Source organism: Corylus avellana, chromosome ca2, assembly GCF_901000735.1.
Source record: "Corylus avellana chromosome ca2, CavTom2PMs-1.0".
NCBI lineage: Eukaryota > Viridiplantae > Streptophyta > Magnoliopsida > Fagales > Betulaceae > Corylus > Corylus avellana.
Window position 1 is genome coordinate 19,048,561 of NC_081542.1, and position 21,081 is coordinate 19,069,641.

The 21,081-nt window shown below is 34.8% G+C and overlaps 2 protein-coding genes across 8 annotated transcripts; one reads left to right on the forward strand and one right to left on the reverse strand.

The window, feature by feature from the left end:
* Nucleotides 1-721: 721 nt before the first annotated feature.
* LOC132168415 (disease resistance protein RPM1-like) lies at nucleotides 722-8,433 on the reverse strand. Of its 5 annotated transcripts, none has more exons than XR_009438868.1 (5): nucleotides 8,104-8,433; nucleotides 6,519-6,983; nucleotides 4,823-4,891; nucleotides 1,479-4,351; nucleotides 722-838 (listed from the first exon to the last, which is right to left on the reverse strand). XR_009438868.1 is itself a non-coding variant. In XM_059579395.1 (5 exons), exon 5 carries the CDS (start codon nucleotides 4,328-4,330, stop codon nucleotides 1,856-1,858), a length of 2,475 nt encoding a protein of 824 aa, XP_059435378.1. In that variant the 5' UTR covers nucleotides 4,331-4,351; nucleotides 4,823-4,891; nucleotides 6,519-6,761; nucleotides 6,887-6,983; nucleotides 8,104-8,433; the 3' UTR covers nucleotides 1,317-1,855. The 5 variants fall into 5 exon arrangements, 4 of the variants coding, with proteins under 4 accessions (XP_059435378.1, XP_059435381.1, XP_059435379.1 ...); XM_059579395.1 differs by lacking the exon at nucleotides 722-838 and having other exon boundaries at nucleotides 1,317-4,351; nucleotides 6,519-6,761; nucleotides 6,887-6,983; XM_059579398.1 differs by lacking the exon at nucleotides 722-838 and having other exon boundaries at nucleotides 1,317-4,351; nucleotides 4,823-4,882.
* A 2,667-nt stretch (nucleotides 8,434-11,100) lies between these two features.
* Nucleotides 11,101-20,775, forward strand: LOC132170570 (protein PLASTID TRANSCRIPTIONALLY ACTIVE 14). Of its 3 annotated transcripts, none has more exons than XM_059581591.1 (13): nucleotides 11,102-11,255; nucleotides 11,359-11,508; nucleotides 11,779-11,916; nucleotides 12,152-12,277; nucleotides 12,525-12,653; nucleotides 13,179-13,268; nucleotides 13,391-13,541; nucleotides 15,465-15,574; nucleotides 17,957-18,028; nucleotides 19,816-19,921; nucleotides 20,026-20,226; nucleotides 20,401-20,443; nucleotides 20,555-20,775. In XM_059581591.1, the coding sequence occupies exons 1-13, from the start codon at nucleotides 11,199-11,201 to the stop codon at nucleotides 20,631-20,633; spliced, it is 1,452 nt and encodes a 483-aa protein (XP_059437574.1). In that variant the 5' UTR covers nucleotides 11,102-11,198; the 3' UTR covers nucleotides 20,634-20,775. The 3 variants fall into 3 exon arrangements, with proteins under 3 accessions (XP_059437576.1, XP_059437574.1, XP_059437575.1); XM_059581592.1 differs by having other exon boundaries at nucleotides 20,029-20,226; XM_059581593.1 differs by lacking the exon at nucleotides 12,525-12,653 and having other exon boundaries at nucleotides 11,101-11,255.
* Nucleotides 20,776-21,081: the final 306 nt, after the last annotated feature.

Consider the following 21,081-nt stretch of genomic DNA (forward strand, 5'->3'; position numbering starts at 1 on the left):
AAATTTTATGGCTATAAATGGGACACATATCCTATTAATAAAAATAATAATAAAATATAATTTTAAATTAAAAAACAAATCAATAAAAAAAAAAAAATAAATAAAAAAAGGGGTGGCTGGCATGTGGTAGGCCACCCCCTTCTTTTTTCTTATTTTTTTATTAATTTGTTTTTTAATTTAAAATAATATTTTATTATTATTTTTATTAGTGGGATATATGTCCCATTTGTGACTATAGAATTTCTAAGAAGAAATCCTACTCATGAACTAGATATTCTCCAGTTCATAATAGACTGGAAAAGATCCTAACTATTTAGGGAAAATAATTATTCTTCTTAATGAAATATACATTCCTCTTTAAAAAAAAAAAAAAAAAAAAAAAAAAAAAGAGGAATAATTATTCGATTCATGGGAATTGCACACCAATTAATATTTAAATGAAAAATTTGAATTGTTGGTCTGTTCCAAATTCCAATGGAAGCCTTGAAAGTTCTTTGACATATGAATTGTGAATATTGGTACTTCTTTGTAGCATTTAATCACTAATGATTTTGGGTTAATAAAGTTGAAAAATTGACTGGTGCTTCTAGGTTTTGGCTCAAAATTGCACAAAATTTTTATGGTCCCAGATAGAGATGGAAAATCCAGCAAGGATTCAAGCAAAAATTTCAAAATGCTTAAAATGAACCAATTACAGATGAAGAGCTTATTTGTGAATTGCTTCAACAGGTATAGCGTGAAACCACATAGAATTATAACACAAATTGCAATCGTTTCCATGAGTGATCTGTTGCTGCTGCCATGAACTTTTGTCAAATCAAAGCACCAATCAGAACAACTGGAAAAAGAACGAAGGAAAACTTGTGTGTACATTAGAATGCATTTCAAGCTCCTCAACCTGGTTAAACATTGTCCACTCAGAATGCTAATTAGCCAAAATATTTAAGCCTTTCTTCAAAACATTTTAGTGTAGTTTTAATGTTTAGTCCCTTTAATTAGTTATATTATAATGTAATGTTGTTTTGAGGCAATCTTGTTCTAATATAAATTTAATTGAATAGAGGATGCATGGTATGAATTTGGAAGTCTTGAATATTTCAAATTCATGGAGAAATATATGGGAAATATCATTATTTTATGAAAATACTCCAACAATGTTATATTGTGGCATACAAGTCACATTTTCTTATACTTAATATTTTCAGTTGTAATATTTTCGTTGTTGCAATATTTTCAGTGCTGAACATTAATATATATATATATAAACAAAAAGTACAAAAAAGAAAAGGAGAACAATTAAAAGTGTAAATGGTTGTGGTAACAATTCAAACTGTAGCCTATGTTGGAACTTATCGGCCAATGCAACTCATATTAACCATGGAAATTTGGTTAGTCAGCTACAATGTGAAGAATTTTATCATTACATATGACACAACTACAAAATTTTCATGGAAGTCTTGTGGCCTAGAGGTGCATACCTTGTTCATCACTAAAACTGCATGGTAGTTTGATCCTCCAAGACTCACCCTTGTAGAAGCTCCAACAAGTCTGAGTCACCGAGCTTGTATTTTTGATATCGTTCTCCTTTAATCCAATACCTGAAATAGATAGTAGTTACTTTCTTGACTTTCCAATAATCTTTGCCTCCATCTGGCTGCATATTTAGCACAAATTCTCCCTTCATTTCATAGAAGTCGAGAGTCTTTAGGCTTTTCAGGTGCTGGATTCCAAAGGGTATCTCCTTCATCTGCGGGCAAGGCCCAATCTCTAGTTGCTCAAGACTGAGCAGTGATCCTCTGTCTATTTTCACCATCTTCAATTTATTCAAATCTTTGAGAGTGAGCCTGTTGAGTTTTCAAAAACTACCTTCCTCAAAATGAAGCTCCTCCCCAACATATGCATGAGTGAGGGAAAGGGTAACTAGATTAGGCAAAGCCTGGACACATGGCAATGGATCTTCCTCTAATGATGAGAAAAATAAGATTAGTGTGACCAAATTCAGAAGCTTTGAAATCCAATTGGGCAACCTCTCCAATCGCCCTTTTAGAGAGAGATGCTCTAGAAATGGAGGTGGTGATGAAATTGATTGTAAGTCTATATTCTCATCTTCACTGATTGAGCCTACAATCAAAATTTTAAGGTGGGCCAGATTTTGTATGGAGATACATAGAGCCCTCCCACGTTCTGCAGTCATATTTGAAATGCCCAACATCCTTAACTGACTCAACTTTCCAAGCTCTTCAAATAGACCAACCCCATGATGATTTGCCTCAATAAGTGATAGCGTTTGCAAGTCGTTTAAACATCCAACCCCTTTATGTACTTTTACTCCTTTCAATGAATAAAAGTTACTTTTTATTTCAATATCATCTGAATGAGCCAAAATATGTCTCAGCTTATAAAGCCTAAATATCTCAATGGGTAGCTCACGCATTGTGGTTTCCAAGATGTTTAGTGTCTGTAGGTTCTGTAGCCTACCCACTGACTTTGGAAGTATCTTCACTTTTGTTCTCCTCAAACTTAAGTGCTTCAAGTGGAATAAATTACCCACTTCTTGAGGAAGATAATCAATAGGAGCATCTTCAAAATCCAACACTTTCAAAAGCTTGAACTTTTTGAACAATTTAACTATGAAAGACCTAGGAATTTCATTAATGTTGAAGAGAAAAATAGAACGAATCCGAGAGTACTCACTTGTCTCAAAAACATTTTCTCTAGCATCGTGGATTGATAGGCACCGACTTTTTCCATGAAAAGTTGTGTCACCTGCTTCCAGAACTTGACAAAAATTCAACTCTCCAGCCTTCAATAGGATGATTTCATGCAGCAGATCATGGATTCTGTACTTTCTAAGTATCTCATAATCAAGCTCCCCAAATGAAACTTGAACCAAGTTTCTGTGGATGAGCTCCTTGAAGTATTCTTCTACCACATCTTCCAATGATTTGCCCTTCTTTCCTTTTATAAAGCCCTCAGCTACCCATAGTCGAAGTAATCTTGGACAAGTGATTGAGTAGTCCTCCGGAAAATTGCCAAAGTATAAGTAACAAGACTTTAGGTAGCATGGTAGATCATGATAACTGAGAGAGAGAATTTTTGTGATACTTGTAAGGTGAGGATTGCATTCTAGTTCAGAACTGAGGCTATCATGCAACTTTTTCCATTCTGATGGCACCTTCTCCTTTGTTGACAGAAGGCCACCTATGGCAACAATTGCAAGTGGCAGGCCCTCACATTTTTTGACAATGTCCATCGACAATCTCACCAATTCTTTGGGACAACATCCTTGAAACTCGCTCCCGAATGCCTTTATGCAAAACAATTCCCAGGCCTTGTCTTGAGATAAAGGTTGTAGCTTGTAGACATGGTCGTAGAAATATTCTTTACAAGAAACACCAATCAGATCACTGCGTGTTGTGATGATAATTCTGCTGCCTCTGTCATTGCATGGTAAAGCATGTTTCACAATTTCCCAGAACTCTGTCTTCCAGACATCATCAAAAACCACAACATACCTCTTTTGTTGTAAATATTTTCTAAGCTGGCTAATTAGTGAGATCTCGTCTGTCATGTCTATTTGCCTCAGAGCCATTTCTTTTGCCAGGTAGATTTGCTTTGTCATGGACATGAGTATCTTCTGCACGTTGTATGATTGAGATACAGTGATCCAAACACAGCAGTCAAAATGTTCCTTCACTGATTTATTCTCGAATACTTTCTTAGCAAGAGTTGTCTTACCAATTCCACCCAAGCCTACCACTGAAATCACAAAGCGTTTAGATGCTCCCCCTACTAGCCAGCTTACAAGTTCATCCCTCATAGACTCAATACCCACAACTTCATTTCCCTCAATGAAAAGTGAACCCACTCGAGGGTCATGCCATGTAACATTTGTTGTACTGCTACTTGATCCTTGCTTTGAGGAACTAACACCATATCTTTCACTTCGTTCTTTGATTTCACGGACTAAAATTTTGATATCTTGAATCTTGGTAGCTATGTCATGATGTGGTTTTAGTTTTTTCAATAACCGACCAATTTTATGAAGGAAAGCAATAAAACTTTGCTGATGACGACGTTGTGCCACGTGAAGAACGTATTCATCTATTACATCTTCTATATGATAGGCTGCGTCTCTCACTTGTTTCACCCAAATTTTGATGCCATCTTGGAGGTCTCCTTTATCTGCATCTTTGAGGAAACACTGGATACTTTCCAGTTCATCTTTAATGTCCACAACTTTCTGGTGGACACCCCTTAGCAGTTTTGATTCATGAATGATCAACTGAACCAGCTCGTTGATGACAAGGGCAACAACAGTTTCTGTCATGGTTTCCTTTATGATCTTCACCTAGTGAATGATATTGTCACAATTAGAAAACAATTTGAGTTAACTGTCACACCCCAAGCCCAAGGCAAGACACAAACTATATATATATAAGAAATCAAAATATCACTACAAAGGTGAAAAGCGCAACCTAGGTACACACAAACTATACATGAGAAACACCAACCTAGAATGAGAAAAAAGAAGAAAAAAGATCTTGAAAACTAAGCAAATTAAGAAAGACAAACGCAGTTGTCCAAACGTAAAGAGTATTGAAGAACAAAGATTATTTATACTTAGAACTGATATCAAAACTTATTGAAACTTTTTCTTACAAATCTATTTCATCCAAGAACCAAACACATTAAATCAAAAATCCTAATTCGTCTATAAGATATATTCTCCTAGTAGCATATTTTGGGTACAATATACTTAGAAACTACAGACTTCAGGTGTCATCTTCCAACAGTAAAAATAACTAGTACAATGACATACTTATTGAAACCTCCACTTCTGACCAGACTCCAACAATCGGCTAATAACTCGCGGGACTTCCTGCTAATTCTTCAAAAAAAAGAAAAAGAAAAAAGAATAAGTTAATGCCCTGTAAGCAGCATATAAAATACAGCTAGGGAAATTGCAAGTTTAAGCTAAAATAACACATCAAATTCTAAAACAGTATGAGCCAGTCAAATTCCCCAGAAAAGAATATTTGGGCTACAGATTTATCCATAATTTTTTCAACGCACAAGGAAAATATCCAGCATTATAAAAATAATTTTACTCTAATGCACAAGGTTCTATAGAATCGCATTGAAGTTCCAAGCTAAGCTACATACCTCACTTGCTAACAAACCAACTTGTCTCCCAAAAGTTGCAACAACAACTCACTAAGCACCAAAACTATTTATAACAATTCGTCAAAGTTTGAAAAACTACTATTTATTCTAATAAACTAAATTTAAAATAAGAAAAAACTAACACTATGAGTGACAATAATAACATAACAATAAATATGCCCTAATTCATAAAGCCTAAACCTCATTTCTACGACCAAAATTTACTTGGCAGCCCTTAAGCCAAATTCTGAATGCTTGATCAGTACCTCAATTTCTTTTGCTAACCTGCTAATAGTGTCTTAGATACATAAACATCAATTAAAGATAAGTTTTGTGTTTCTCATTCCGGAACCATCATATATATCAGTACTAGACCCAAATTTCATACATGCCCATCAAACCCCTACAAACTTTTATGGATTTTTTTTTTTTTATTATTCAAATAGAGGAAAAGAGGGAGGGGAAAATTACAAAGGAGGGTCCTTGCCACTCTTATTACCATATAGTTATGTATTTGAAAGGAACTCCCAAATGCACGATGCTGCTTTAATTTCCGTAAACTACAAATGCCGTTGACCCACCAGAAAAACAACCAAGGCAATCTTTCGGCACACAGCCCATCACATTTGGTCTCTGTTTTTTGATAGGCATCCCAATTTTAAGAATTTGTCACGTACACATGCACAGTTTTGCACAGGAAATGAACACTTATCAAATCATATGAACAAGCAAGCTCATGATACTCAAGCCAAATAGCAACAATAATATTGCCAAACCTACGAGCTCATATTGGTCATGGGTTGACAACGGGAATTGAATTCTATGAGATCTAATCTCCCATTGCTTCTTAACCTGCGTCAAGAGTTAGCGTTCAAATAGAAGAAATAATCTTACAGCAGATTCTTTAATAAGCGTCAGAAACACCAACATACATTTAGTTCTTCAGAATCCAAAGAAACATCAGAAACTCCTACTCCATTTAGTTCGACAAAGCTCAGAGAAGTATCATTTTGACCACTTTATTCAACTATTTTTCACTCCTTTCACGAATATTATGTCACTAATTCATCAATATATATATATATATATATATATATATATTATGTCACTCATTTTTCCTTCTTCCAACTATTTCTCATAAACGCCAACACCCACAATCTAAATCTTCTCCTATGAAGCAAACCCATTGAAAACAAGAACACCCAAAAACCAAAAACAGAAAACCCACATAAAATCCAATCTTTAAAGCAAAAAAAAAAAAAAAGAATACCCAAAAAGAAGAGTCACGTTCAACAACAACAAAGAAAAGCTCACAAAGAACATCGCAGACTAGGGGAATATGAAGCTTTTACCTGAAATTACGTTGGGTATGGCTGCATTTTGTGGGTGATTCAACAAGTTTTTTTTTTTCATATTTGTATGATGCTTTAGAGACTTTGAAGTTGTTCAAATAAGTAATTCTCCTTAGAAAGTCATTCCCTTTTGACCATTTCTTAATGCCTCTCAGTACGAGAATTCTAGCTGCATCCCAGGACATCCGGATTACTCTTGAGTCTTTACTTTTCGTTGGACTTGACTACACAAGTAAATTGGGCCTGCATTGAACCAGTGAAACTCACGTCCCTTGAACCAGGATACACGCAACTAAATTAAACTAATGTTTGCAACTCTTTTTGAGAATTGGAAGAGGGTAAAGATTAGTATTTGAAGAATGGTATACTGTATTTCTCTGGTCTATCATCATGTTCTTCAAAAGCAAATAAGCATACAAGCTCTTCTATTCCTTTGACCAACGAAAAGTCTGGTCCATTATTCAGCTGGTCTCCAAACAAGGAAAAAAGGGTCAGTTAAACGAATAGAACAAAAGGAACAACCATGAACAGAAAATTCGTCATTCATGTGTGTTCTTACCAATCAAATGCATAGAATGATCATTCAATTCTAACTTCTTATATTCTTGGTCAAAAAGACCCGTCATTCTATCTGGTCTTAGTTCTTTGGTGGGGTTAAGTTAAATGAATAGAACAAAAGGAACAACAATGAACAGAAAATTCGTCATTCATGTGTGTTCTTACCAATCAAATGCATAGAATGATCATTCAATTCTAACTTCTTATATTCTTGGTCAAAAAGACCCGTCATTCTATCTGGTCTTAGTTCTTTGGTGGGGTTAAGTTAAATGAATAGAACAAAAGGAACAACAATGAACAGAAAATTCGTCATTCATGTGTGTTCTTACCAATCAAATGCATAGAATGATCATTCAATTCTAACTTCTTATATTCTTGGTCAAAAAGACCCATCATTCTATCTGGTCTTAGTTCTTTGATGGGGTTAAGTTAAATGAATAGAACAAAAGGAACAACAATGAACAGAAAATTCGTCATTCATGTGTGTTCTTACCAATCAAATGCATAGAATGATCATTCAATTCTAACTTCTTATATTCTTGGTCAAAAAGACCCGTCATTCTATCTGGTCTTAGTTCTTTGGTGGGGTTAAGTTAAATGAATAGAACAAAAGGAACAACAATGAACAGAAAATTCGTCATTCATGTGTGTTCTTACCAATCAAATGCATAGAATGATCATTCAATTCTAACTTCTTATATTCTTGGTCAAAAAGACCCGTCATTCTATCTGGTCTTAGTTCTTTGGTGGGGTCAAGTTGTCTTATGGTTTGGAAAACCAAGCATCTGTTGTTTTCCTCCTCTACAATAATGGCAGTAAAAAAGCTTTCAAGCTCCCATTGAAGGGAGGGGTTTGTAGTAGCAAAAAGATTGTTAAAATAATTAACAAAGTACAAAGTGATCTCCAATTTCCTTCCCATTATTAATCCAATTCCCTTATCAGTTCTGATACAATAAATAAAATTTGACTTCCTAGTTCCTAGGGATTATATTAGAAGCATGAAAATATTTGGTATTGAGGTCCTTACAGGTAAGTCAGGTTTCCCTTGATTTCTGCTTCCATAAGATCTCCTCCTCCCTCTTGAGTTGTTCTTGAAGTTCAAACTGGAGGTTTTCTTCCAGGTTCAAATTCTCAGCCGTGGGGTTTCATTGATTGTTGCTGCCATTAAGCTTCTGATTCTGCTTTGAAAATGGTCAAAATTTTCATTTGGGGATGTCATCAAGTTAAGAGCTTCGGTTTGCTTGATTAAGGTTTCTATTTTTGGAGGGATGTACGAGATGAAAGAGAAACTGAAGAACAGAACAAGGCCAGGGAAAGAAAAAGGTTACAGAAGTGGGACATTCTGGAAGAGGAGAGCTCCCATAGGCATTCTTTTTGTAAATACTAGAAAATGAAATAAGGCCATAATGCTTTCTAGCTTTTACAAGGTGCAACACTGATAAAAAAAAAGAAAAAAAGAAAAAAGAAAAAAAAAAAAAAAAAGGATAAGTGATAAAAATGCCCATGAATATTACATGTTTTAGGGACGGATAATGTTGAAAATTATATTTTTATCATACAATTATTTTGTAATGTTAATATGGCAAGTCTAATTAGTCATCAAGAGTGTGTTTGACAAATGTTTTTTATGGCATTGGCAAAGACAACACTTTTATCATTTTTTTTAACATTTTCTTATTTTTTATATCACATTAATCACTTTTTATTATTATTTAAATAAAAAAATCATTACAATTTTTTTTTTTTTCATTTTTTCATACTAAATATTCTTATATTTTTCACTTTTTTTTTTTTTTTTCACATCAATTAATTTTTGCTACAGTGCAAAATCAATGCCATCAAAAACATTTGTAAAACACACCTAAAAGTTTTTTTCTTTGAACAATTATTGATTCAAGATTAGTCGGGCCGATCACATTAACAATTTAGAATAATTATAAGATAAACTATGTATAATGTATGGCATTACTTAAAAGAATATATATCAATTTTAATTGATGGATTTGAAGAATTTTTCTGAACCCAATTTTAGAGAAAACTTTTTCTAAGAAAAAATATCTCCTTTATTTGACAAATAGGGAAATAACATAAAATTAGAACGTTATTTTTAATAAATATCCACATTATGAATATCTGATTTCTAAATATACATGAGATCAAATTACAAGACCTGTATCTGACCAGCATTGTTTGTTAAAATTTCTATTTTCTGCCTTTTATTTTCTCCACTCAAAATAAATAAAACACTTTTATATCATATCAAAATACTTTTTTTTTCAAATTTAAAATAAAAAAATACTCCAGAAATATATTAACAAGCAGAGATATATATAGTTCTGCATTTTTGTTTTCAGTGCTTCTCACTACAAAAATTTATTTTTTTAGTTACGGACAAGTAGTAACGTGTATATGGGGTTACCACGTTACTAAAGTATTGTAACGTGTTGTTTGTAACGTGTCTGGCGCGTAGTGAAATTGGACGTAACAAAATGAAATTTTGTAACGTGTCAGAAACAACACGTTACTATTTGGTAACGTTTAGTAAAATCACACGTTACTACTGGTTGTAAGGTGGTGCATGCCACGTTACTACGAGTTGTAACGTGGCATATATGCCACGTTACTACTAGTGGTAACGTGGCTGCATGTGCCACGTTACTACTAGTGGTAACGTGGCTGCATGTGCCACGTTACTACTGGTTGTAACGTGGCACATATGCCACGTTACAACTTAAAATATATATATATATATATTTAATACTACCGCCCAAATCTCTTCCTTTAAGTTTCAAATTCTTTAACCAAAAAAAAAATAATATATTTACAAAAAGGGAATTTCAGTACTTCCTAAGAGATTAATTAACAAAGAGAATTTCTCGTTTTAGTGTTCTGGGGATCACAGCTCAGAGTTCGTCATGGAAATCTTCATCATAATCTTCATTGTTTTCATCATAGACAGTGCTATAGAAAATGTTCTCGTGATTGAGCATCTCGTCAAGTGACAAGCTCCCATCTTTGTTGTCATCAGCCTGAATGAATGAAATAGAGGCGAAAGTTAGAAAATTCAATGCCACATCCTGAAAATCATCAGTCCAATTCATTTTTCCTCCTGAAAAAACCTCCAAAAGCAAAGAAATACAAAAGGGTTTCAATTCTTTAGCAACTTACCTGATGAATTAGATAACTAGTATAATGTTTTGCAGAAAAAAGTTCAATATATATATATATATATATATATACCTGATGATGGGCGAAAAACAAGTGAGAGATGAGTTGGCGGCCGGAGCGGAGTTCGCCGGCGGAGAGAGCTAGAAGACGGTGGCATGAGGTGATGAGTGGCTGCCGGCTACAAAATCCGAGGAAGCTAGAAGCAAGGTCGAAAATGTGAGAGAAATATTCAGGAGAAGGTGGCTGGAAAATATGAGAAGAAGAAAGAGGAGGAAGCTGCGTGAGAAGAAGAAAAAAACCAGAGAAAAGAAGAAAAAAACCAGAGAAGGAGAAGAAGAAAGAGGGGCGCGCAGGGAAAAAAGAAAGAAAAATTGAAACAGCTGCAGGCTAGGGACCATGCGCTTCTGACCTTGCGCATGGTCCCGATGAAACCATTTGGTAACGTGCCTATGTGGCACGTTACCAAAATGGTAAAGTGTCACATAATGGCACGTTACCATTTTGGTAACGTTCTATTATGGCACGTTACCATTTGGTAACGTGTCATAATGGCACGTTACCATTTTGGTAACGTTCCATTATGGTGTCATAATGACACGTTACCATTTTGGTAACGTTCCATTATGGCACGTTACCAATTGGTAACGTGTTATATATGACACGTTACTAAATATTTTAGTAACGTGTCATAAACTGCCACGTTACTAATGGTGACGTGGCAGATATTAATGAATAGTATATACGTTACTAATACTCCTTTTTTTTTGTAGTGTCTACTGTAAAAATTTCAAAATTATTGGTAATTACTCCTAGGTAGTCAATTATCAACATCGTCCGTGGGCGGGCCAGTGAAGTGGATAACGTTTCTTTCCTTCGAAATTCAACTGGGGATATCACGAAACACAGTGAACTAAACCATATGCATTATGCAGTGAGACTTCTCACCTCTCTCTAATGGCCTCCTCTCTTCCTCTTCACCATCCCACCCACTGCTTCATCTCTAACCCCAAGGTCCCAACTCTCTCTCTCTCTCTCTCTCTCTCTCTCTCTCTGTATTTACTTCTTTATGTGCTTTTTTTTTTGTGTCTAAAATTTGGTTGTATATGTGAATCAGTTGAAGAGTTTCCACCATGGTTGTTCACCACGACCCAGTTATTCTTTTGCTACGGACATCCAAAATCACGTGAAACCCATTAGAGCGACCACTGAGACTCCTCCATATCCGATATACCAAAGTACCCAAGTCGAAGAATCACTCTCTGAGGTAAAAACCTCTTTTCTTCATTTACTTTTTAGTGGCTGAGAAAACTTAAGGATAAGAATGTTGGACTTTTGAAAGGCAGTATTGCATTGATTTCTCAAGCTCATATATACAAGTCGGTGAATTTCCATGTTCATTGGAATTATACTAGTAAACCAAAAAGGGAAGTTGTTTGGGTATTCATTTGTAACACATACCCATTTGATATATGGTTTCTTCTTGGTATGATATTAAATTTTCGTTGCTGAATATTTTATTTTATTTTTCACATAGTTGGAGCCTGCAGACCCTGATTTCTATAAGATTGGTTATGTACGGAGCATGAGAGCTTATGGAATTGACTTCAAAGAAGGACCAGATGGATTTGGAGTGTATGCAGCCAAAGATGTTGAACCACTTCGCCGAGCCAGGGTGAGTGGCTTCACTTGATGAGTGTTATTGATGGCATTATAGCTTCCTAATCATTAGTCTGTCAGTCAGTTTGCCCCCATTATTGAATTAGCTACTGATCTTGTTCTTGCAGATTTTGACAGGACTACTGATATTTTGTGTTATAGATAATTTTCAGAATTTGATGTCATGGTTAATCATGGAGTCCCTTTTCTAGTTTTCTATTTTTAATTTAGCTTTGTACATAATTGTGCAGGTAATTATGGAAATTCCACTAGAATTGATGTTAACCATAAGCCAAAAGCTCCCATGGATGTTTTTCCCAGATATAATACCAGTGGGTCATCCTATATTTGATATTATCAACTCAACCAATCCACAGGTAATTGCAATTTCCACTTAATATAAAGTAATTAAGGCTTAATTGCTTACTTAGAGCATTCATTGTATAATATAATAGAATTTTCCTTATTAAACTCTGCTTCCAACGTATAATTCATTCATTTTTTTAGTTCAATGGGCGAACAAGTTTGTCTGGATACTGATTTTCAATTAATGCCTTTTTCCTTTTTCTTTTTTTTTTTAATTTGTCTGAGTGGATTTTTATATGGGGTAACTCTTTGTGGCAGACAGATTGGGACCTAAGGTTAGCGTGCCTTCTTTTATATGCATTTGATCGGGAGAATAACTTTTGGCAGTTGTATGGTGACTTTTTACCTAGTGCAGAGGAGTGCACTAGCTTGCTTTTAGCTACAGAGGTGCGTGACTGCAGACTGTAAATCTTTGGAGCTCTAATGGTTCTTTGAAATTTTTGTAGTGTTTTTCACTCTCCTGTTCATAGATTCTCATTTATTTTATCAATCTTTGAATGCAGTACTTTTTTTTTTTTTTTTCACATGAAGGACATCCCTTGCAATTTTATTAGGGGGGGCGCAATATCTTCTTCATCATTCAAACTCCTGACTTTGAGTGATAAGGAGAAAGAGAATAGAGGACTAAATGAGTAGTATACATAAATATAAGCCACATAAGCCATATAAGCCATTACATGAAGCCACTATGATTGTGTTAATTGTGGACTTAAAAATCATGATCATAGAAATTTGGCATCAACTTGAATGAAGTGGCTCTGTTACATTTGAGTCCAAGAAGTGTTCTTTACTGGTAGAAACTATCTTGGTGGCCCTCTAATAGTCAGTTTGATAATTCTTGACAGTTATTCTTTTAAAGTCCTTCCACAATTATTGACCTTGTTGTTCCCTATTGCTCTATATTTGCTATAGGACGATCTTTTAGAGCTTCAGGATGCTAAGCTTGCTTCAGCTATGAGAGAACAGCAGCACCGAGCCTTGGAATTTTGGGAAAAGAACTGGGTACTAAGAAACCTGTCTGTTTTCTACTATAGCAAGCATTCTGTTTATCCTTTTCCATTATGTACTCCAGTATCTCAATAAAATCTTTAATAATGTATTTGTGTCTGTTTAACTGCACTCAGCACTCAGGTGTACCACTTAAAATAAAGCGCCTTGCCCCTGATCCTGAGAGATTCATTTGGGCAGTGGGTATAGCACAATCACGATGCATTAACATGCAATTGAGGATTGGTGCACTCGTCCAAGATTCAAATATGTTAATCCCTTATGCTGGTAACCTTTTATTCCTGTAAATTCTGCTAATCATATTGTCTAATAGTTTTGCCCATGATAATGGTATATTGCAAAGATAACACCATGCAGTGTCGGAATATACTAAATTTTCATTGGAATAAAATTTTGTTAACTTGATAAAAAAAAGAAAAGTAATGTAATCTTCTGCACAGAATTCAAATTTATTTTCGTAATTTACATAATGTAGACATGGTACTTTGTTAGACAGTAGTGCATGAAACCTTTTCACTCTGGCAATGGGGATAGATTATGTGAGAGGTTTTATGTATTTTTTCTTTTTAAGGGATTTCGATATGCAAGTGATGGATATAGGTTTAGGTTCTTACTTGGTTTGACCTTATGCTCTGTATCTTTGACTTTATGTATTGAATTATTTCTACTTTATTCCTTTTGGTTCCTTTAAATTACAATTAGGCTGTCCTTAGAATAGTTTCCCATTTGTATGCTTGTGTGATAGAAGAAATTCATTGTAAATGAAGCTGCCGAGGCGGAAATCATCCTGAAATTAGTATATGTTCCTCTAAAATAGATAATTGCTAGACTTGCCTTCAGGTGCATTTCGATGTTGCTGTGTAATATAAGGTGTTTTTGGTAGTGTTCTAGTTGCACTTTTCTTTCAATAAAAGTTTCATTGTGATAAAACCCATAAAGAATTTTTGGTTTCCCTAGTCGTTTGGTCTCACTAGAAACTGGAATCCACCTACTATCCAAGTTTGGGGATGTTTAACAGACTCAAAATATATGTCCCCTGTCTAATGATAAAAGAGCTCTAAGAAGAAAAAGATTTGATTGTGAAGATCTTAACAGGAAACTTTTTCTTGCAACATATGTCAAATAGGACATGCTATCTGGGTCCCACTAATGACCAAATACCTTTTAGTGAGAATTGCGTCATTATAGATCCATTTAACCAAGTATAAAAATAAGGCTAAAATATGAATTTGTCCTTCTAACTTTGTGTGTGTTGTCAATTTAGTCATTGTATTTCTAATTTAGTCCCTGAAGTTCAGATTGCATTCAATGTATTCCTTCCATCCATATCTGTCCCGTCCAGTGTCACATGAGACCAGATGATCACCAAAATGACATCATACCATTGGCAATTTATCTAAAATATCAACCTCAGATACACCCCCAACTTTGTTTTCAAAACCTATTACCAGTCTTTTATCTTTTATTATTGGATTTGGTGAGTTAGGTGTTTGAGAGCCATAAGAAGCTGAGATTGGGAGTTTGGGGTGATCAGACTTCCATGGTGACCATGAAGGCTGAGACCCACTCATTTCATTCCTTGATTTTGTTGGTGCTTGGCTACAGAATCAAGAGCTGGAGTTGAGAGTTACGCTCTCACTGGACTGCATCATCTCCCTTGTTCAAAGGTCACATGTCTTACAACAATTTTGTGTTTTTTTGATAAGTAATCGAAATATCAATAAAAGCATAAGGTGCTCTCAAGTACACGAGTATACAAGAGAAACACATGTCTCACAGCACTCACAGAACTCATGTTGACGGAACTGAACAAAGGGATCATATTGAATGCGATGAGGAACTCTAAGGACTAAATGGATCAAATTAAAAACGGAGGGATGAACACAATACAAGCAAAATTGGATGGACCATTTTGGATTTTTGCCTAAAAATAGTGTTGTACATTCAATATTACTTTTGTAGAAGACTATGGGGAGACATGACAGAAAATGTTCAACTGCAAATTAAAGTTTTGACATCACTTCCAAAGCCAGAAGTGCAATGACTCATTTTAGGATCAGTTTATATTTGTTTCACTCCTTTTATGGAGTCTTAACTGTTCCCGCACTTTATATGTTTTTAATTTGCTGTGTAAGTTGGTTAGTTTTTCGTTATATATATGTTTGATAAACTTGTTCATATTTCTGCCAGACATGCTAAACCATTCCTTTCAACCAAATTGTTTTTTCCACTGGCGTTTTAAGGATCGAATGCTTGAAGTCATGATAAATGCTGGACAAAGGATTAAAAAAGGAGATCCGGTAATGTTGTTTATGCTTATCAAATCAAATATTGATTATCAATTCTCTGTACAGGTAAAGTGTTTCTTCATGTGGAAATGCATACATAGTATTAACAGTGTAAATCTGTAAGAATTGTGCAAATCAAATACATGTTAGAAAACACTCTTTATTATGTAATAAATAAAAAATACTAAAGATAGTCTAGATTATGCAAAAATGACAATAATGTTGATACTCTTTATTGCCTGTGAACCTTTTCGTACTGTCATAAACCCATTTGTAGCTGTAATTGAGTGGCAAAGAATTTCCTTCTCTAGTTAGAAACCAAACAAAGAAGTTCCAACCACTGTCGAAACTTTGTTGTTTATAGATTTCACCACTGAACTGCACTTACTGAGTGACTACTGGAGGCCAATAGAGTATTTGATTATCTGTTTTTTTATTCACTTACTCGGTGTATGTATATGGTACCTGTTTCTTTATATTATCCATTTGTGACATGACTTTGGTGATCTTAATTTAAATTTGTTAAATTTTTATTTTCATATAAACTTGATCTAATCATAGTACTAATGACTGATGATGCAATGGAGGTGGGCAATGTTATACACATTCTTAAGGAGATGTCCAAGGGATACACCTAGAAGTGCCCCCCCTGTATAGGGGCAGGACAGATATCTAAGCTTTTGAACTTTCATATACTTGACTTTTGTCAATTAATTGCATATCTGAGAATGGACATTAAAGTTAGTGTACAGAAGAGTAATTGTTTTAATAGAAATAGACATTGAAGTAAAAGGCTCAAATAAAGGGGCAGAACCTAGTACACTGAGGATTTACAAGAGTAACACCTGGATTAATACTGTTGCACAGAAGAGTAATTGATTTTATGAGATATATATTTAAGGTCATCTTGTTGAGAGAACAACTAAGTGCCAGTCAAACTCCTTAGAATGCCTGTTAATTTCCTTTTCCTTGTCCTAGTCAGTGCAGTGGTATGGATTTTGTCTAAGCTAAAGAAACCAAATGATAATAGTTTATATCTAGTAGTCGTTTTCCCTCCAGAATAATATGTTTTATGTGAGGACATGACTTTAGTGCTGAGGCAATGTAAAAGAAAAGGTTATAAACAAAAGGAATGTTCAGGTCAGTGGGTTGGTCTTATGAGATAGTTCATTGAGGGATTAATTTTTAATCTTATTTATAATAAATAAGTTATATTCCTGCTTAAATTTCCAAACTCCCTAATTCCAATACAGTATGTGTAATCAAATCCAGAATGCATGCACTTGGTGGGGTTTTGAATTTTGTTTCTTTAAGAGAAGTTCAGTCAACTATATAATCATAGTGACTGCAGAACTTAAATTATGATTTGGCTCTTATTAGAAATTGTTAATTTACATCTCAATTTGTTGTCCTTGCGTTTTTGGATAAAATTATCTGAGTGAAGAGCGTGTAAAGGATTTATCTATCATAGATTCAGGACTGTAAACCCGTAATGACACCATCTTTATGCACAGAATGATTGTTTTTGCTAAGATTCTGATTCTTTGTAGAACTCTCATGAAGCATTATGGGGAAAATACATTTTACTTCCGTGAACTATCCACCCATTTGCACTTTTAACCCCAATGTTTAAAAAGTGATACTTTACCCCCCCCTCCCCCCCCCAAAACTTTCAAATTGTCGGCCACCCCTTAATTTTATTTTTTTTATTTTTTAAACTTGGGATGGGGGCATTTTGGAAAAAAAAAAAAAAGTTAGAATGGTCGAATTGCAACAATTTGAAAGTTTGAGAGGGTAAAGTGTCACTTTTTAAACATTGGGGTTAAAAGTACAAATGGTGGATAGTTCAGGGAGGTAAAGTGTTATGGTGGCCAGCCACCCTTTTTTTAAAAAAAAACTTGGGATGGGGGCATTTTGGGAAAAAAAGAAGTTAGAATGGTCGAATTGCAACGATTTGAAAGTTTGGGGGGGAGGGGGGGGTTAAGTATCTCTTTTTAAACATTGAGGTTAAAAGTGCAAATGGGTGAATACTTCAAGGTGTAAAGTGTATTTCCGCCCAAGTATTATTGCTTTTCCTGACAAGATCTTACCACTGCTATTCATGAAATCAAATTGATGATGTAATTCTGATAAGATCTAGCTGCAAAAAAATATGTCAACTTTTAAATGCTATTCAGTGTGCATGAAGTTACCATTGAGAATATGGCTTGACATTCTAATTAGAACTGGTTTCCACTTCAGCTATTTATTTTGAATATTTACTCCTCGTGTTATTATGCAGAACAAATTATCACTTGTGTTTGATTGGCAAAAAAAAAAAAAAAAAGGAGAACTAGGATTAGTTATATCTTCCTAATTCCACACCATCTGCTGCTAATTTCATATATTCCACAGATGACCGTCGATTACCTGAGGGGACAGAAGAATGACATGTTCATGCAACGATATGGGTTTTCATCATCTGTGGTACTTTGCTTTCAGCTCTACTCTGTTGTTTTTCCTGTTTCAGATGGTGCTAAGCTAGTTGAGATAGTAATACAAGTCAAAAAAGTGATACTGATTTCTTTCGAGTCAAGAAAAAAAGGAAGTTCTTTTCTGAAATTGTGAATTCGTCTTACATGCGACTTCTTTAAAATTAAAATATATTAAAGTGACAACCTAAGGAAGTTCTGTTGATTGGATTACTCAAAGTGATTCAGCCCTTAAAATATAAGAGAGGAAAAAGAAAAGGATTATTGATATTTTTTAAGGGAGGCGTAAGTGCAATATCTGGATACCACCTTGGAATACAGTGCCTTTTGGTTGGTTTTAGAAGCTTTAGCAACTACTGAACAAAAAACTCGAAAAATCTATGCACTCGGTTCTTCTTGTCAAATATTGTGCACAATGTGATCGTTACTACTAATCTGTAGCATTTAAGTATGAACTTTCTCATACTGTAGTGGCATACCTTCAATCAGTCCTTTAATCTGTGTCAACCTCTCCCCCGAGAGGTTGACACAGATTATCAATAGGCTTTTCTCAAGCTTTTAACTTGAACTTTAAACACAGTGATGTCTTTGTCATGGTTCAACCTTTCTGACCAGATGGTCAAGTCTAGTTTCCAAAAAACACTGAATCAACAACCAATTTAGTACTAATTTTATGATACTTTCTAATCCCATAGGGGCAAACATGGAAATTTTGGGATCATACACCATTTTCATATGGTTTACAAATGCTTCTTAGCTGATATGAGGAGGATATATTTTTATTGTTCAATGAGTTCACCTCCACCACCTAGCTACTTTTCTTTTCTTTTCTTTTTTATTAAGATTAGTGCTAAATGCTGCCTTTAAGTGTCAAACTTCCTTTTCCTCTTTCTGTTTCCTTTTTGAGGACTTTAAGAAGGGACATAACGCCTGTATACTCAAAACTTTGTGGTGGTGCATGTTTTGTGTTCTCATTGGGAGATTTTCTTTGGAACAATCATCTTAATTTTCGTCTCATGTGATTTTCTAAGGTAAGAGAACCCTGTCTGATTTTTTTTTTTTTCTTATTTTAAATGAAAAAAGAAATTGAAGTGGGAGCTCTAACTATCTGTTTTCTATTTGCTATGCATGTGAAGGATTTTTTGGTATAAACAACCAAAATAAATGCTGTAGATTTAAAGCATCACCTATTATTTTCTGGTGTTACATGTAACAGCTACAGTTGCTGGAATTTTTTTTCCCTCTATTATTTTCTAATATCATCCTCTCAACAATATTCCATCATGTTGGCTTCCTGGTATATTTGAATTTGAGAAAACCCTTTTCAATACAAATAGGCTATCATGAGATTGCTTTCTCATGTAATCTCCCACTTTTGCATATCTCTGGGATGAGTTTCAAGACATGCGCCTAGCTGTTGGATGGAAAAACTTCACAATGATCTAAAATTTGAATTTTATGGAAAAATAGTTTGAAGTGCTTTCACAGACAAGTTCTTGGCCCTGTGTGGGTCATTTTAATTCAGTACGTGCTCAACTGAAATTATATTGGATGTATTGTGCTTAATATGAGTTTTCTATGCCATGGCCCGTGATTAGTGCTCTTACCCGAAGTCCTTATAATTAGAGTGCTGGAGGGTAGAAGTATGCGAGCTGCATCTTCATAGGCCATAGCACCTCTGTTTAGAATACTTTGGAAGTTATATTTTGCATTTAAATTTGGTTTTGTAATTGTATTTTTCTTGAAATTAACTTCAAATTTATATCTGGCTTGAGCGGGCAGAATCCTTGGGATGTGATCGAGTTCAGAAGCAATGCACGTATTCATTTAGATTCCTTCTTGTCAGTCTTCAATATATCTGGCCTTCCTGAAGAGTATTATCATAACAGTATGGATTATCTGATATTTACTTCTCACAACTTGCTCAATGTTAAATTCTTTTAGCAATTAGAATCTGGAATTATCGTCCAACGATCCCCATAAAATTTTTAGCAGGTCGGCTATCTAATGATGGAGATACTTTTGTTGATGGAGCGGTCATAGCTGCTGCAAGAACAATTCCCACCTGGTCAGATGGGGATGTGCCTCCAATCCCAAGTATGGAAAGGAAAGCTGTGAAGGAGCTACAGGAAGAATGCCAACAAATGCTTGCAGAATTCCCTACTACCTCTGAGGAAGACCAGAAAGTGCTAGGTAAGGCTGCTCTGCTAATCCTCACAGTCTGGAAAGACTGCTTTGATAGTAGGATTCTAACTTAGGATCAAAATCTTCAACATTCTGAAAATGGGGTCTGATGCAGACTACTAATATTCCTGAAAGATAATTGTATAGACATTTGAAGCTTATAATTTTCGTTGTTACTGCCAGATTCTATGCCAGAAGCTCGGAGGACGCTTGAAGCTGTGATCAAGTACGCGGTCTTCCCATACTCTTTATAATTTTCCAGAGCTTTTAGGCTTCTACATGTTGTAAAAGTGAGATCATCTGTTAATTATTGCTATGTTAATCTGAACATGTGCAGGTATAGGCTGCATCGGAAGTTGTTCATAGAAAAGGCCATTCAGGCATTGGAGATCTACCAAGAGCGGATATTGTTCTAATCCTTAAGTTTTCAACTAAAAAGATGTAGGAAAATTTTGCTCTGCTAATTTGCCAAAAGCATCATTCGTTGAAGGAACAATGTAACTACACTAATTCAAATGTTTAGAAATCTGAGTTTGTGAAAAGTTGTTTCTTTGCACATTTTTTTTCTTCCCCTTAATCTTCTTCCTTGTTGGCTAGTTAGAAGAGCAGCTCCAGATGAAAACATCAAAAGACAAAAATGAAGTGTGATTTCTGGTTAAAGTGCTTTCAAGATTTCCAGCAAAACTATTTTTCTTAGTCATTTAAAGAACTTTTGGATGTATTGGTTCTTAGGGTCTGTTTGGGACTATGGTTTTAATAAGTGTGATTTTAAAAATTGCGTTTTTGAAATCGCAAAAGCGTTTGATTAAACATGTTAAAAAATATTTTTTTATTAAATATTTGTTATGAGAAATCGTGATTTTG

Coding starts and splice junctions, on each gene's coding strand:
- LOC132168415 (XM_059579399.1), bottom strand. CDS start 4,330: ATGACAGAAACTGTTGTTGCCCTTGTCATCAACGAGCTGGTTCAGTTG.
- LOC132170570 (XM_059581591.1), top strand. CDS start 11,199: ATGGCCTCCTCTCTTCCTCTTCACCATCCCACCCACTGCTTCATCTCT. Junction 11,256..11,358: donor GCTTCATCTCTAACCCCAAG/GTCCCAACTCTC, acceptor TATGTGAATCAG/TTGAAGAGTTTCCACCATGG. Junction 12,278..12,524: donor TCAACTCAACCAATCCACAG/GTAATTGCAATT, acceptor TCTTTGTGGCAG/ACAGATTGGGACCTAAGGTT.